Source organism: Brienomyrus brachyistius, chromosome 17 (genome assembly GCF_023856365.1).
Source record: "Brienomyrus brachyistius isolate T26 chromosome 17, BBRACH_0.4, whole genome shotgun sequence".
NCBI lineage: Eukaryota > Metazoa > Chordata > Actinopteri > Osteoglossiformes > Mormyridae > Brienomyrus > Brienomyrus brachyistius.
The window spans coordinates 6,600,765-6,618,164 of NC_064549.1; the positions used below are offsets into that span (position 1 = coordinate 6,600,765).

Sequence of the window (17,400 nt, forward strand, 5' to 3'; positions counted from 1 at the left end):
GAATCGTGATACATTTTCTCAAATAGCGACTGTAGTTGTTTATGATTTGTATTTCAGCAATAGTTCAGTTATTGCTTATTTACAGTATTTGTGTTCCGTGAAGTGTTGCCATTGTGGTATGTTTCCAGCAATGCAGTACCATTTACCTCCACATGGTGGCTTTACTATAAGCCGTATGTCGCAAATACAGACCAACACCACAAGGTGGCTTTGTACTACTGTTAGCAGAAATGCGAGCCGAGCAAAGCAGAGCCGAACACTCATTTTAAAGGGTAAATTTCCCCTGGGATGTTTCGCATGGATTTTACATAAAAATAAATCTGAAAATACCAGAGAACAATGAACAATGCAGAAAGAAGCATTTGGCATCCATGTAAATTTTATTTTATTAGAACTTAGGTTTTTCTATTTTGAGTTTTCAAAGGCATCACACAAAATGCAGTTATTTAAATCAACCAGTCGAAGAGCCTCCTAGCTACAGCACAACATAAAAAAAAACACTGGGAAGAGCCTCAGAGCGAAAGCACATCCATTTCTGTTATATTCAAGTATAACTAGCATAAAATAAAATGGAAAAGGAACTGAAACTTAAATGGATGTACATGAAGACATGAGATCAGCTACACTATCATCCCAAACTTCATAGTTATTATATTTAATTTATACTAACTATGGTTTTAAATGTTTGTACTTTTTTTTCTTAAAGGGTGAAATAAGGATGTTCTTCCATGCAAAACCACACCAGCAGACTCCTATGAAAAAAATTGTTATGTTAAAACCCAGTTCAGCTGGGATTCTACCTGAACCAAAGTAATGCGGATTGACAGATCCTCCCTGTTCAGATTCTCTGATCTGTTGCCATCTCCCTGTCTGGCCTCTTGCAGCATTAGAAGATCAACAACTAGCTCTTGATGGCTTTGTGTAAGTGCCGTGTTCTCCAGTGCACTTCAAAGGTCTGCTTGTCGCTAGACTGCAGTGGTTTATGTGGCATCACAGCTGAAACTATTGCTTGGGGAACTACTTCCATGATTTTACTTAGTGTTGCTTTTGTGAAATTCTTTTAGCTGTAATTAGATAATAGTGATAATTTAGAGAACAGGATTCCAGGAGACGGACTGACACTTTGTTTCACTTTTTCCTGCAGGCGGAATGTTGACGCTTTTCTTCTATACCTTTTTATAATTATCAGTTACTTCTCTGTGTAAAAATGAAAACCGTCTGCCCTTCAGCCGACCATTATAAAAACTCGCTATGCAGTCTGCACCCCCTTTTGACACAAGTCCTGTCGCCCCTCCACAATGATCTCCAGGACGTGGGTCAAGTCCATCATCTTGGTGAGCATTTCCATGATGTCAGGATGCCCTTTGGCCCCACTGATGAACTCCTCCAGTGTAAGCTCACCTGGTGAAGGAGAAAGCGGTGAAGACGAGCAGGTCTGTACCCCTCTCCCGATCAATGCCTTCCGACAATGAGAGCCCGTTCAGGCTTTCAAAGTTCTTTGCAGACCAGTCCTTTTGCAGTAGGATGCAACCAAGATTTAGGAAAATCCTACAGGAACAGCTGAACTTTATACGGAATCAGGGTCACTTTAATTGACGGCAGGTGTGTACTAAGTATATTTACCATGAGATTGAATGTCGGTCGATTCTGAACACCTTACATATCCTTCAATGTAACAGGATTGCACACTTATGCAAACAGGTTCTTGTGTTTAAACATTTTTTCCCCTAAAAGGTTTCTATTTTTTCACCTTGTTTGTACAAGTTGCAATTTCACATTGATGGTAGAAAAAGTTCTGACATGACTGGACTTGGTTTAGTTTTTTACCATCACAATATCCTGGCATTTTAACAAGGGTGTGTTGATTTTTTATATACCTACCGCAGTACAGTTTAGGTGACCTACTGTATAGTCCTTTACCTGTACTAACACTCTGCTTTCAACAGTATAATTTGCGACCAATATTTCTGGAACCATATTTCCATAAAGCACAGAGACACACCACTAGCACGACTCAGCACCCAGTGGTCGTCTTCGGCTTTCCAAACCCATGGCTTTCTTTAGGTTAGCCTTGCAGAACTCTCCAAGCATTGTGAAGAGTAATATCTCAATGGACACCATCTTCAGTTTTAGATAACTTCCCAGAACACATTGCTTTCACCATAGGAAAATACAGAATAAAAATGCAGTGATTTAAGACGAAATATTTGGTGAAAATTTGCGTGCACTTGTTATGGTGCTATTTTTCGTTATTCAGTAAAAATAAATTCAAAATGAAATTACTGATTTATTGGTATATTCACATAATCATGGAGGTACTGTGCAGCTCAGTGGGCTAAGCCTCTGTGCCTGTGATCAGAAGGTTACTGGTTCAAAGCCTAGCCTTGGCAGAATAATCACATGTCCGTGGACCCTTGAGCAAGGCCCTTAACCCACAGCTACATGGGCACTGTATGCTGGCTGACCCTCTGCTATGGGATCTTGAGGTTTGTGTTGTTTTACCAGTTGGGAGTTTTTTTCTAATATTCATGGATACCTCCCATCTGCAGAGATGTGAAATGTACTGTATAGATGGAGAGCTTGCTCAGTTAATGCCAAATATGAACAAAGCAAACCGTGTCAAACGAAAATACGAGTTGGAATGGGTAAGCTAATCCATGTATCTTTCTGTATCTTACCTTCTCCTTTCACATCAATTTTCTCATAAATAAGGTTTACAATTTCCTCCGGAGGAAAGTCATAACTTCTGGTAATGTCCTGTATGGCCTAAAACACAAATTAAACATTGAATGGAGTCATCAAAAACTATACATTCATTCACAACCTTCTTCCCCACAGATACCCTTGTAAAAATGACAAATGGCACAGCAAATGTAATTTACAGCCACAAATTAATGTGAAATTCGTTGTGGTGGCTCGCATGATGTTAGTCTGGCGGGTGTTTGTTTGTTTGTTTTTTCCCATTTTTGCACCCAGAAGGTAGTAATTCATTACAGGTCATTAATAGTCTAGTTGCTTTACCTTTATTAACATAAATCATAGATATTTCAGTAGTGAATTTTGGGTGTTTCATCTATGGCATTACAAAGTAGGTGATAAGAAAATGTATTTAAAGAGCAGTAAACATTCTCTCCTTATCAGCTGCTAAATTTGCGAAATGAGAATCACAAGTAAATAAGTTTTGGTTTGAATAGCCTGCCTCAGTAAACCCATTGCATGCAAAAATAGTTTTGTGGATATTATCAAAGTCAAAAGGTTTTCTTTCTGTATTAGTATTTATTACACGGTGAAAAGGTTGCACCTCACAACGTGCTGTGATATTGATATTCCTGGGCAGTTCGATATATCAGTCACAGTGATGCAACATGCAGATGGTCTCTGAACTTTAACTAAAGTCCATACTGGCTGCAACTAGCTTTGAACCACTGGGAAAGGAGCTCACTGGGGTCAGGGGGTAAAATCAGATTAAGGCTAATTTTAGGTTAGTCCTGATCTACTTTTTCTTCTTCTCATACTTAAGTCTTACTAACTGCAGGCTACTTAGTGAGTAACATCCCTGGATATTCCTAAATGCCAATGTAGTGACAATTTCTCATCTTTTCTGAGAGCCTGCCAATCGGATTTAAGTTCTAGCCAGTTTTTTTTTTCTATCTGGTGAATCGCGGCTCGTTCACCTTAAATATTGTCTCCAATTCATCCTTGTCAATTTTTCCATTTCCGTCTTGGTCAAAGAGTTTGAAATACCACTTGAGTTTCTGGTTAATTTCTCCTTTTAGCAGTAAACTCACTGCTGCGATATATTCCACAAAGTCGATATAGCCGTCCTAACAAAGGCAGAAGAAGAAGAGAAAGAAAAACGAAACAGTGGTACTGTAGGTTAATCTCTTAGCACATTCACAAGCAATTCAGAGAGAATAATCAAAAACAGCCTGGAATTTACACTTTAGCTACTGTAGACTTTATCATGTAGGCAATGTCAGCTTTTGTAATCAAAATTATCCATGACAGTGATACCAGGTCTCCATGTTTGTGTGGCTGCCATTTCTATTTACATGACTTTTAATCTGTATCACCTAGACTGGCGATTAAGTTAATCTGACAGGAAGGGGAAAATCCTACCTCTGTATAAAACTAATCCTGTATTCAGAATCCCATCCACTCAGTCTCTGTGCCTCACATGTCATAAATATTCCCATTTTATTCCTTCACATTGAATTACTAAGAGTTGCTTTTATCTAGGAAATCTAGAGACATGCTGAGGACTATCAAGGTGAGATAATCTCATTTGTGAATTTAAACTGTCAAGCTTGACTGACAAACACATAAACGTCATCAATGCTACTATGCTATATACAAACATAGTGTTTATGGTATTTTAGCATATGTGGTTACATGAACCAGAAATCTTAGTCAGTTTGGTCATTATTCTGTGGCAGTTCAGGAATTTGACCGCATGACAACAACATTTTATGTTCATACGTTTCTGAGACTCATGACTGGTTTGAGCATTTCTTAGCTTTACCTCATTATGGTTCAGAAGAATATCTTTATTATCTAAGTGGGAATCACTGTTATTCTAATTACTGCCCCGTCAGCAGTCAGAGGATGGATGAATGGATGTATGGATGGATGGATGGTTTAACCCAGTGCCAACCTAAAATTTCATCAGGAATTGCCTGGACCACATGGTGACCACTTGCACAGAAAGGACCACAAAGAGATTTTCAAAACCGAATTTCTCCAAGAACTACACTGTATCGCTGACCAACGCAAACACAGAACCTAGAAATAGAGTACATCAAATCACAGACTATGAAAACCACAAATGAGCATAAACTAACATGGTGGTTAAAAAAATGCAACCAACTGTTCTGCTTCCCTTAGAGCATCTCTGCAGTGAAAGTACTCGCTTCTGCAAACCTGCACAACTGGGAAACTCCTGGTATGCTCCGGTATAAAACGCCCACTCTCTCTCCGCGGCCAGGTCACCCGAACACTGGGACACTCGTCACTTATGCTGCATTCCATTTGAACTGGAGAAGTCAGAAATCCGGGTTTCCACTCAGAGTCTTAGGAACCTCTGCAACGCTGACCTCAGTATTCAAGATGGCTGCGCTCTTTACCAAAAGAAGTGAAAGCTATAAGTACAGTATATACTGTTTATTAGCAATTAAGTTTTATTTCTGTTTCATTAAATTGGCCAAACACAGTACTGTCCAACTGCTATCTGTGGACACGTCGCTATGGTGTGTTTATGTGCAAAATACTGTGTAATGCGTTATGAACTGATACTGGTATCATTGACTAACAATAAACCGAGTTGGAACTAGAGCCTGTTTCAGAAAGCAGATAACCAGATAACTTGTTGGATTTAAGGTAGTCTGGGCTAATTGTAAGCGAGCAAAAAATAAAGACCATCTAAACTGGAGCACCTTAAATCCGCCAGATTGTCCACTAAGTAAGAAATCCTCCTTTTTTAAATAGGTTACTGGAAATACTAAAAGACTTTCCGACTTCTTGTAACTGGAACGCAGTTAATTGGGGTGTGACGTGATTCCCAACTCCGGCTCCTGACCTCCAAGGTAAATGCAATGCAGCAATATCCTGACATTGGAAAGTCTGCAGTTTAAGAGCTTATCTACAGAACAAACGCTGGATATGTTAAACGCTGAGGAAATCGGGAAATCATGAGTGCGCCCAGAAAGCAAGAAACAGCACAGACACGTCATGTGACTGGCCACCAAGCGACAGGCATCCTACAGAAGCGTTTTGCACATTTAGCTTTAAAATGGTGCAATGTTCATTACTTTCATAAACATTTTGTGTCACACTGTAATAACTTCATTCCCATAATTATAATATGCTAAGAATTGCTCTGTGCTATATTTGCTTGTTTAATATCCCTGTACCATAAAGTGCAGGCCATTTTCAGGGAGAATGGAGAATCATTTCTACATCAAATTGCAAAATGCATAACAATGTTTTTTTTTACTGCTCTGTCATCCCTTAATACATGATATTTTCTCATTGCTCCATTGTCTCTTGAGAATCAGGCTAAAACATCAGAATTCCTTTCATTTGAGAGAGTACAGTACTGTGTGGTGCTACACAATTATGTACAATGTATCTAGGTGCTACAGACTAAAAGTCATGTAATTACTGCATTTAATGTTGGTAATGTGTTACTGTGCATAATTCATCAATTAAACTTTACCAAATAAATACGAAAATCACGTTATATATGGGGTCTGCGGATGGTTTGTTATCATCCCTGGTTTTGGTTATCTACTGTAGGTCTTGGAATGTGTCACACGCAGATACAGGACTACTGCATATCCGTAACTAACGTCCGCGTCCAGCTAAACGTGGTAAGCGAGCATTTAACGCCGAGGATTTAACGCCTCACCCCATTCATGTCGAAGGTGAGGAAGACTTGGTCCACATAGCTGCTGGCCTCCTGTGTAATTCCCTGCAATCCCAGCATGCTTTTCAGCTCGAAGAGCGTGATCAGTCCCGAGGGCGACTCCCTCATGAACTTGTTGTACCAGTGGTGCATGTCCTCGGCCAGAACGTCGTCCAGGTTGGAGCCTTGGGCACCCATGTCTCCTGCCGGGGGACGTGCGTCTCCTGCTCCCTTCTAGGAGGCTCTGAACTCAGACATCCCAAAGCTCTTAAGCCACCGGCCTCAGAAAGGGAAACAAGCACCCTTAATGGGATAAAGAAGCTTTCTTCTGGGAAAATCGAAACGCCTTGGGGAATGTGAGGGATATGGAGATGTGGAGCGTGCCTGTGAGGTAACGCCGCCCCTCAGCTGCCCCAGTACTGCTGCGTTGTGAATGTGGCTCTGGGCTCTGAAGGCACAAAGTGCAGGTCCTGGAACTCCCTGCTGCACGGAGAATGCCAAGTGGATGATAGACTTCCTTAGGTAAGTGGTGGCTGTTTGTCAGAACAGCCAAGGCCTACCGACAAGATTAAAATTACGTCCATCTTCTGAAGGTACTGCATTTTACATAATCCATTCATTTAAAGCAGAGTGTATATCTTTAGCAGCATAAGCAACATGTCATAACACTAATACCAAACTAATGAGCGTTTCCTGTTACCGCCCAGTAGTCATTTAATAAATTTCCCTTATTTATTTTTCTGCAGAACATTTACGCATTCGCAATCGAACTGAAATGAAGGAATTACCTACTCCTATTAGCAAATCTCCAATAGGTAAGAGATCTGCAGGCAAGATTCCAAGAGTGAGAGAGGAGAAGGACCATTCCAAGATACAAGCACTTAGAAGCATTTCTCGATGCTTGTTGGTCTTTGCTATGCATCAATAGCTATACACATATATCCATTTGCGGTGATAATGAAATTGACAGTATTATGTGAATAGGACACATCAGAATACGTGTCCTCTCAAAGGGACATTTCTGCATCCCATTACAATGGAGCTCCAATGACCCCAAATGCTAATTAGAGGTTTTGGGTACAATGCTTTCCTTACTTTCACCACTTGGAGGGGCTAGCAAATATTAGTTGATGTAGGGGAATCCACATTCTCAACTCAGAGTTAAAATCCACCCTGCAATCACACACTTTCCCCATCCTGACCTCCATGAGAGCAGGGAAGGGAAGCCACTTGTTGTGGTACACAGAGAGCTGAGCTATGCACTTTGCTCAAGGAACCACGGACATGCTGAGGTTGGGCTTGAACTGGTGACCTTTTGATCACTGATACAGAGGCTTAGCCCACTGGGCCACCAGCTGCCCCCAAACTAGCTTGTTCAGTTCATTCCATCAGCTCTTGACTATGCGCCACTAAGAAGAACACAAGCGTTTGTCACAAACGTCTTCATTTGGTTGCACCGCCTCTGATGCAAATCATTTGCAATACTGCAAAGCATGAGCATATGTTTGCCCTCTACTGGGCATTTAACCTCAATGCAATTAGGGAAAAAAATCTACTTTTGGTTAATGTAACATTGTAATCTGAACCAGGATGTACCCTGGTTCCTTCCTTCCTATGCTGTCTGGCTCCACACCCCCCAACCCCAAACCCTGAAAAGTATGTGGCAGACAGATGGATGGATGTGTTTAGTAGTAACAAACTTTATTTCAAAAATTATAAGAAGAATAACTTTAGTCACTGTAGTTTCAAATTTCCCATCTTTTCATACATACTGTATATTATACTATATTCTTTTTATGAAAGCCAAAGAGCACCATTTATGGCCCCCCAATTGCACCTTATCAGCAAATGACAGTCATTTACATGTCCCCATATTCACAAGCTGCCTCAGTAAATGCTGGCAGATCCTATTTATGCCCTGCATACACACAGTAGTAAAGGAGATCTAGACCCTGCTCCTTAGAGCAGCCTCTTCATTTCATTCTCTGCTCAGGCGTTTTGACTCCGCAGTGTGAAATTGACGACCAGTCTGTGCGAATTCTGTGAAAACGATTCCTATAAGTTTCCCGACCGGCACTTCATTTTGCTCACAGATATTAGTGTAAACTGGGAGCCGCTGGTTTCCAACTCTTTGCTTTCGCTTCAGATCTTCATAGGGGTCTTTCTTATACTTGGTTCTATATGTGAACTTCCCAGTTCTGTAGCTTTAAGACGCAACTGCAGAAAAACAAATGAAATCTGATCAAATTTATAATCACTTGGCAATAAGAGGGATGGCATCCTGTACAGGTGCTGAAAGTTTAACGTCCCTGAACGGTTTTACTTACAGTGATTCGACTGGCCGCTCGATGTGGTATTCCCGACTACAAGGGACAGAAAAGAAAGTCAGTCCCTCCAGATAATGTAGATATCATGTGTACTTCTCTTGCTGACTGTACCTGTATGACCCAGTTTTGCAAGTTACAGTGGAGTACCAACCGAAGGAAGAGGCACCGATTTTCAATGTATGGCAACCACTGAGTATCACCACACAGCGTTTGCAAGGCTCGGGGCGCATGTTAAATGATGTGCACATCCCTACGTGTCAAATGATGTGCACATCCCTACATGTCAAATGATGTGCACATCCCTACGTGTCACACTGCTCATGAGTGATGTCAACCTCGGAAACCACTGGCACTCCGACACTTCATTTTCATTTCCTTGTGAACAATAAATCACATTGTTTGCTTGACGTTTAACGAACTTCAGCTTAGCGTTTTGTACTGTAAGTGTTGAGAAACACTTGTATACATCCAAGATGTGTAGTACCTACTGGTGTGTAAACCCTCGTCCAAAGTACCAGCCTAATTTCACAGAGGACTGGAATGCTAAAGTAACAAATTAGTTTCATCCACCGGGAAATTAGTGAATCTTGTTTCAACGACTCCTGAGCTTGATGATGCTGCTGTGGAATTTGTGTGCTAGCTTATGGAAGCATAAAGATACACTGCTTGGCCAAAAGTATATGGGCACCCCTTCTGATTATTGAGTTCGGCTGTTTAAACCACCCCCGTTGCTCTCATAAAGCAATAAGTCACTCACACAGCCATGCAGACTCCGTAGACAAACACTGGCATCAGAATGGGCCGCAATAAAAAGCCCTGTGACTGAACTTGACACCATCATATGATGCTACCGTTGCAACAAATCACATGATCGAATTTCTGCCCTGTTAGATCTTCCCCAGTCCACTGCTAGTTCTGTTTTGGTGAAACCTAAAGCGTCAAGGAGCCACCGTAGCTGAACAATGAAGAGGCGAAGCCACAAAAGCTGACAAACCGGCACCGTAGAGCGCGGAGACAAAAAATAAAAATGGCCTTTCAAACTGCCTCGGGCAGCTGTCAGAGTAAGAACTGTCCGTTCCAAGCCTCATGGACTGAGTTTCCATGGCGGAGTTGCTACGCCCAAATGCAGTAGTAACTGCTGTAAAGTGCCTCACCATTGGACAGCGGAGCAATGGAAGCCAGGATTATCGGCAAAAACTAAGACAAGAAAACATTTTCATAAACAAACAAGTTACAGAAATAAACTATAAACAAATATAATAATAATTGCTACTGAAACCAGCTGAAATAACAAAAATGTTACCATTCTACTACCATTTTTAAATATTTACAGCACAAGATCTTGTATCCGGCAACGCCGGGATCAAGGCTCTGCCCTGAATGCTGCTCTTGAAAAACAATTCATTGTGACATTCCTTACACTTACTTTAATCCTTTTATAAACACACAATAATAATTAATTGACTATTATCTTCAGTCATATTTGACAGAACACAAGAGATCGCTAGATAACAGCAAAACAAGCAGTAAGACTCCTAAAAACTGACGCTCCATTTGCAGGATTTGACTTTGGGATCTCAGATGCCAGAAGAACCTTCCTGCCCGATTGCCCATAGAGAATTCGCTATTTCCAACTTAGTGCCAAGAGTTTGGGAAAAGGCCTCTTCACATTCCAACATGACTGTGCCCCAATGCTCAATACATCCATGGTCTGCCGAAGCTGGAGTGGAACAGCTAGACTGGCCCGCACAGAGCCCTGACCTCAATCCCACTGCACATCTTTGGGATGAACTGCAACGCCGACTGCAAACCAGGCTGTCTTGTCCAACATCAGTGTCTAACCTCACCTATGCTCTTTTGGCTGAATGGTTGTGGAACTGTGAGCCCATTCTCCAAAATCATGTGGAAAACCTTGCAAGAAGATTGGAGGTTTTACAGCAACAAAAGGGAGACCAACTTCATGCTTGTGGCCATGGTTTAGGAATGGGATGTTGAACGAGCACATGCAGGTGTCATGGTGAGGTACCTACATACTTCTGGCCAGTCAGTGTACTTATGCATTTCAATACGAGCTCCTACGCCTTCAGTCCCTTACAAACCCGGCATTCTTCCCAAGCGTTTCTCATCATGCATTCCTTAAGACAACAACTGCAGAAACTCGAATGCAGGTTTTTCGTCATCGTGTTGCTACACGTTGCTTCCTGTTAACATTCCGAAACTTCCGCCTTAAGGGACAAACACGGGGACATCTCAGCGACAGGCTCAGTGTGGATAAACAGGCTCATCTGGGAGGCTAGGTGTAATGCTCCCATTAAGAGGGGGCTTCCCACTGTTAACCATCTGACTCGTGTCTAAAATGATAAAAACCAGGATCTGCAGGTTTGTCCAGGTGGCCTCCTATCTGCCTGCGAGAAAAGCGACAGTGACTCACCCGCCATGAGTGAACTGGCAGGGTCGATGTACAGTGGTTCCCAGGGCTCGATCTCCTGCTCATACAGGCTCTGCCGAAGCACACTGTGCACCATAGACCTGCTCAGCGTGTGCTGGACCAGCTCAGTATGATCCTGGGGCATGTGGAACATCAACCAGAAGTGCACCGTGATGCTGCCGTTGCTGGAGGGGATGACAGGAGCGCCGTACGAATGTTTCCACTCTCAAATGCATTCCTGCATCAGGCACTAAGGACCTCCGGCTCCCACCTGGGTGCCGTGAAGCTCACCTGAAGCTCGTCACACCCACACTGGAGATGTAGCGGCCCAGGGCCGGGGAGGACGTGTAGACATCATACAGCTGGGCAGCAGGAAAGTATGAAGTTGGAAAGAAGGAGAAGATGTTGTAACATTTTAATGCAGCACATTCCTCAATACTGCAGTAAGCAGAGTTGGGTAATTCAGGTCCAGAGTGTATAAGTCCAAACCGGGATTTTGTTTCAACCAACCAGTCGAATACTTTTGTGACTGTGGCTCTTTATGCTCAATTGGTTGGTTGAAACAAAACCCTGGGCTGGACTTTTACACTCTGGACCCGAATTACCCAACTCTGGCAGCAAGGGTGCAACTACATGCACTTCTCCATTCAAAATGTAATCGTGGTGAATCTTAAAACGCGGCAGCTATGAAATAGCAAGCATTTAGCCTGGCCGCCATTGTTAACAGAAACAAACCAAACGGCTGCTAGAAAATTTCTCGCATTCCAAAGCGAGAACCACACCAAATGGACCACAGGCTGACCTTTTTCTGGAGATGACTTGAAAGCTCTAGGCTCTGTGGGGACTTCATTAAGCGCAGATCTGCAGTGTAGTTCTGGTTTATAAGTCTGAAGGTGCCATTGTAAAGGCGCGGGACCACAAATGATCCTCGGTCAAACTTTTCATCCTCATCTTCATATACCACTGTCAACCAGTGAAGCAAATAAGAACAAAGCCTCGCAGACAAACAGCACAACCCACAAGGTTATTTCAGCTGATTAGCAATTGCCTTTCTTCAATTCAAACAACCTGGTGCAATTTAAATTGAAGTCCTTCAGAAAGTTTGCACATAGAACCTGCAAAACTTAGCTTATGTGCATAGACTATTTCAGATCCTTAAACATCTCATGAACTCCATTTTCATTGTTACCATTAATAACGCCAATTGTAATATTGTATTCCTCCAAACTTCAATCTACAAGAGCAGTAGTTTCAAAGCTTTTAAGCAGGTAAATGTATTCTTTGTTTCACTGCTTGGTGAATCCATGTTTGCCCCATACCTGAACAGAGGACTATGGACAACACGATGACGAAGAAGATTAACAGAAAAATGGTCAGTATGATCATCCAGAGCTTGAGTTTCCAGACGACTATTCTGTTGAGTTCATTCCCTGGGCACTTGGCTGGCTGTCTCTAAGAGGAACATGCACAAGCGTTACAAACTTTGGAATTCAGTCAGACCAAAAATTGCTTAATTCCCACCTTGCATCATGTTCACGTGATGCACGCCATCTGGTGAACTGATAATGAGCTGCCAAAAGCAGAGGGCTGGTGGACGGAAAGCTTAGAGAGGCAAGCAACCAAGAAGAACCTACAGCGAGATGCTGCTGGCCGGGAACTGACAACAGAGAGAGAGAAAAAAATTAAAGGAAGTGAGGGAGGAAATGAGAGAGCTAAACTAAGGCCAAATGGGTACATGACAATTGAAGGAGACAGAGTACAAGAGCAATGAGAGTAGTTCTGCTGCACAGCTGCTCTCGTGATAACCTACACAGATCAACTTTATTTCGACGCATTTATTTGTCAGTGACTTAATTGTCACTGACAAATAAATGAATCAAGTTTCATTTGGCTTCTGGATACTCTAGAAATCAGAGAAAAATTGTAATGATGGATCAAGAAAGACTATGTACTGAATAGCTTTCTGTCTTTATATGTTCGCTGATCTCAACTCATCCCTGGGAGACTCGGGCCACATCTGAGTCTCATTAATTCTGCAAAAAAACAACCCGAGAGTGTTGAGATGGTTACAGCTACGGTGAAGCACAATGAGAAGCAGATGCTGGACATTGCAATCCCTGCTACACTAGCAACAATCATTCAGTAAAGGCATAAATAATGAAGATCCAGAACAAACCCTGACTTGGTACAATGGTTTAGTTTGCCTAAACTGAGACATCTCGTTTGTTGCTGGTAATAGCTTTCGGCAAAAGAAACATAACAGATTAATTGTGGTTATAGTTATTGTGGAAATTCAATTATGAAAAGAGAATTTCTCAATTTACATAACGCTGTATCGTCAAAACATAGATAAATAACCAGCTTCAAAGGCTAGTAGCTGTTTGGGTTACAGAGAAGTGTGAAAAAAGTTATGAAGAGACAGAAAATATTTTAAAGCAAGATTAAGCAAAAGCAGAAGGAAGAATGCAAACGGAATACAGCAGCATCAAAACTACGGGAAGGAATCGGGATATAAACAGAGACAGAACATGTCTGGACACGGCTTTCTTGGCACGTTAATGCACAGTAAGTGTTAAGGCATGAAAATGCGTTAACAGTTGCAAAAATGTGCAGGTTGATGTCAGTTTTGAGTCTGTTAATGTGAAAGAAGTTCACAGGCTTTGAGCCCTTTGGCACAGGAAGTCCTGTAACTCTGTGCAAAACACAGCCCCCATCAGTCAGTTACTTTACACTTAGGCATAGTTTCAGCTGGTTAGTTTAGTTTCACTTTATTTTGGCTTGTGCTGCAGATGGATTGAATTGTTTCAGTGCGAGCGGCACCAGTGAGAATTCAGAATTAGGCACAACTCCACCACAATCCATCGGAATATGCAAGCAGTAATGTGGATGGACCAAGCAGCTAAGACACACGCGACGTAGAGAAAACACTGGCTTAGAAAGTGGTTTGAATACTCCTCTAGTGAAACGTGGCTCGTACATCTTGTTTGTCTTGATGAACAGTGGTGAGGTAAACAAGTACGTCCCATTTCACACTGTCCCCATACACAATATGGGCAAATGTTTGGGGACACGCCTCTTAATCACTGAATTCAGGTGTTTCATTCAGACCCATTGCCACAGGTGTATAAAAAAAAATAAAAAATCAAGCACCTAGTCATGCAGTCAGGTTTGCAAGCATTAGTGAAAAAATGGGCCGTTCTGAAGAGCTCAGTGAATTCCACCTCCGCAATAAGTCAGTTCCCGAAATTTTCTTCCCTGCTAGATATTCCGCAATCAACTGTAACTGACATTGTTCCTAAGTGGAAGTGTTTAGGAACAACAGAAACTCAGCCACGAACTGGCAGACCACAGAGTGGTGTCACAGTGCACCAAGCAGGGCCCACAAACACATGGTTGGGTTAGTTTGGTGTGGAACTTGACTGGCCCACACAAAGTCCTGACCTCAACCCCATCAAACACCTTTGGGATGAACTAGAACAGAGATCGTAAGCAAGGGCTTCACATCCAGCATCAGTGCCTGACCTCACAAATGCTCTTCTGGATGAATGGGCAAGAATTGCCACGCCAAAATCCTGTGGAAAGCCTTCCCAGAAGAGTGGCAGCTGTCATAGCTACAAAGGGGGGACCAACTCCATATTGATTCCTATGGATTTAGAACGGGATGTCATGGAAGTTTCTGTGGGTGTAATGGCCAGGTGACCCAATATGTTTGTCCATATAGTGTGTATGGAAGGCGAAAACGCACATTCTTAACACGTTTTGAGCCGTTGGGGCTTCCAAAAAAAATGCGGCGTGGAGACGTATATAGAGGAAAATGTCGTGTCGAGACGTATTCCGTCTCATAGCTTATACTCCAATGGCGTTCCGTGCAAAATGGGGCTCATTCTCTGGCTGCTCACCTTTGCTGCAGCAGTACCACGCCTGCCGACGTCCCCCGCAGTCTGAGGTCCATTACAGGTATCCTATGCATAAACGATCACGTCATCCTACGTCAAGGAATGCGTCAAGCGTATCAAGTATCACGGTGCGTGCGGGCACACATGCGCGTACACGCCAACTGCCCCTAGTCTTTTACTGTTATACATGACACACTCCCTTAATTAGGTTTCATTGATGACCTATTGATGCTTAAATAATAGCTAGCGGTTGTCACAGCTAACACACTTTACAGCTTAGTTTAACGAACGAGCCCGCAGCAAGAGCTCAAACTGTACCAGCAAATCCATTTCCTCGGGGATGTCATGCGTGTCCTGACCGAACCCGTCTCCATTTTCCTGTGGAAACAAGTAAATGCACGTTTGTGGTTTCAGTTGAAGTTCACTATTATCTCGGTAACAAAGAAGAAAACTGGAGAACCATAGGGGTGTATAGGGATGAATGAAAGCTTAAAAACATCTGCGATTTAACATCTCTCCCTCTGTTTTTCAGTTGCATTGTTTTGACAAGTTTGTATCCTGAAACACGTATTTTATGCAGTGCTCACTGGTATAAATTGAAGTCTGACATAATAAGACCTTTGGGCATATTGCCCTGCATCTACGCCGCTGCGGTGCCCCTCAGAGCTGCTCTTTCGGCAGCAGCTTTAAACCAAACGTGTTAATTACTGCTTCATTTTCCACCTGAACCGCCGGCTGATCCTTACGATTCTTCGATAAAGTGATCAAGAGACATGGCTACAACACCATTCATTACATACATACAGCCATTCATGCCTGCAGTATTGACCTTATTATTACACAGGGTCGGCGTTATGGGGGTGCATTCGAGGGCCCTGCCCCCACAAATGAACTAATGATACATCGTCAACGCTACCCACCAAGGACACCGTCCTTTGCTGTAATGCAATTAAAATCTCAACAGTGACGATCCTAAAACAAATAACTTAAGGGGCGTGGCTACGGATCGTCACCCCCATCCTGATAAACAACATTTACCGGGGGTGGCACTGCTACTACAGCTATTATTACAATCCCCCCCCATTTAAATTGAAGTTTAAATCCAACGAAAAGTGCAGTTCGGTCACAGAAAAATCAAGCACCCCTCCACACCGATTCCAGGAAAAAAAACCTCATTAACTCACCTGGTGTGAAGCAATAACTACGGCTACCAGAGCCAAATATCAAAATCAATGTTTGACTTTCTCCTTAAATATATAAATGACATAAACTGATGGTACTTTCGCTTATCTGATGAGTAAGGTTGCCGGTCCGGATCAAGGCTGTTTCCCCGAAACCGGATCCGTAGTGCCGAAGCCCGTGAAGACATAAGCGGCCGCAAATGCCGGCGCCCCGTCTGCACCGACATGCTCTCATTCGGCGCTGTACTGCTTGCTCTGTTTTGCATTTTGCGTTACCTTAATTCCTACTGGAATGACCTTTCCAGTGTTCGGGCATAACTATGTCTTTCTGCTTGGCTCTTCTCCAGGCTATCCAGCGCCTTTTACGCGTCACGCATCCCACGGAACTTGCACGCAGCAATCCCACCTCCGTCAATCTTACACTTACCTGTTCCTTGGCCCCACTTTCTGTTAGCGTGTTATTATTCTCCAGGGAAGCGCTCGTTCCTATGGCTTCTAACTTAATGTCGTTCATCATTTTTTCTTCCTTCGACTGTATGGATCCCGTAACTTAAGACGATGACAAATGCGCACCCGGAAGAATTATTAAGAGTTATTCCCACTACTTGGTTATATCGAAAGTTTTCCTTCCAGATTTCTCTTAGTACATGTATATTAACTCAAGTGATACATACAAGCAAAAATCACGAATATAAAATCAATCGCCTGCCATCCCTGCTTGAGCTTATTCCGACTTGATGTACGTTTGGCAAAACTTTATATGTATGTGTAAAGCGCTATAGGCGTAGGTCGGATGTCTCTCTGTTTGGGCGGAGGGGGCGTTAATCGCATAGTAAGAAAATGCATCCAAAACTGAAAGTACTACAGCTACACTGATAAGCAACTCATTGTGACAAATAAATCAGCAAAAGACTTATCAGTTTGTTTAAATACTATTTGTTTTGGAATATTCCTCTGGTTTAATTATAGTTTAGGGAATTGAAGATTGTTCCATACAAGTGGACGGGACTGTTCAAAATGACGGAGCACAAAGTCCAAGGAACAGGTTTTGTCACGAGTTGTAAATGGTTATCTTAAACAATGCAAACGGTGACGAACGATTCTTTCTTTCTTCCGCTGACTTTCCACACCCATGGATTCAGAATTCATATATATGGTCAATTGC

The 17,400-nt window shown here is 42.5% G+C and overlaps 2 protein-coding genes across 4 annotated transcripts; both read right to left on the minus strand.

The window, feature by feature from the left end:
* Positions 1 to 285: 285 nt before the first annotated feature.
* Positions 286 to 8,030, minus strand: guca1c (guanylate cyclase activator 1C). Of its 2 annotated transcripts, none has more exons than XM_048982018.1 (4): positions 6,407 to 8,030; positions 3,675 to 3,824; positions 2,679 to 2,766; positions 286 to 1,401 (listed from the first exon to the last, which is right to left on the minus strand). In XM_048982018.1, the coding sequence occupies exons 1-4, from the start codon at positions 6,599 to 6,601 to the stop codon at positions 1,250 to 1,252; spliced, it is 585 nt and encodes a 194-aa protein (XP_048837975.1). In that variant the 5' UTR covers positions 6,602 to 8,030; the 3' UTR covers positions 286 to 1,249. The 2 variants fall into 2 exon arrangements, with proteins under 2 accessions (XP_048837975.1, XP_048837976.1); XM_048982019.1 differs by lacking the exon at positions 6,407 to 8,030 and adding an exon at positions 4,921 to 6,353.
* Positions 8,031 to 8,083: 53 nt separating this feature from the next.
* LOC125711426 (TPA-induced transmembrane protein) lies at positions 8,084 to 17,152 on the minus strand. 2 transcript variants are annotated; one of them, XM_048980300.1, is made up of 9 exons: positions 16,663 to 17,152; positions 15,373 to 15,432; positions 15,058 to 15,120; positions 12,478 to 12,610; positions 11,961 to 12,121; positions 11,450 to 11,520; positions 11,162 to 11,343; positions 8,731 to 8,766; positions 8,084 to 8,620 (listed from the first exon to the last, which is right to left on the minus strand). In XM_048980300.1, exons 1-9 carry the CDS (start codon positions 16,750 to 16,752, stop codon positions 8,610 to 8,612), a joined length of 807 nt encoding a protein of 268 aa, XP_048836257.1. In that variant the 5' UTR covers positions 16,753 to 17,152; the 3' UTR covers positions 8,084 to 8,609. The 2 variants fall into 2 exon arrangements, with proteins under 2 accessions (XP_048836257.1, XP_048836258.1); XM_048980301.1 differs by lacking the exon at positions 16,663 to 17,152 and adding an exon at positions 16,512 to 16,656.
* Between the last annotated feature and the right edge of the window lie 248 nt (positions 17,153 to 17,400).

What these genes read in the sequence shown, in the direction of transcription:
- LOC125711426 (XM_048980300.1), bottom strand. Translation starts at nt 16,752, where the DNA reads ATGATGAACGACATTAAGTTAGAAGCCATAGGAACGAGCGCTTCCCTG. An exon ending in AAAGTGGGGCCAAGGAACAG is followed by an intron (nt 15,433 to 16,662) that starts GTAAGTGTAAGA and finishes TTGTTTCCACAG; the next exon opens with GAAAATGGAGACGGGTTCGG. An exon ending in GTGGTACTGCTGCAGCAAAG is followed by an intron (nt 12,611 to 15,057) that starts GTGAGCAGCCAG and finishes TGTTCCTCTTAG; the next exon opens with AGACAGCCAGCCAAGTGCCC.
- guca1c (XM_048982018.1), bottom strand. Translation starts at nt 6,601, where the DNA reads ATGGGTGCCCAAGGCTCCAACCTGGACGACGTTCTGGCCGAGGACATG. An exon ending in TCACCTTCGACATGAATGGG is followed by an intron (nt 3,825 to 6,406) that starts GTGAGGCGTTAA and finishes TGCCTTTGTTAG; the next exon opens with GACGGCTATATCGACTTTGT. An exon ending in AATTGATGTGAAAGGAGAAG is followed by an intron (nt 1,402 to 2,678) that starts GTAAGATACAGA and finishes CTCCTTCACCAG; the next exon opens with GTGAGCTTACACTGGAGGAG.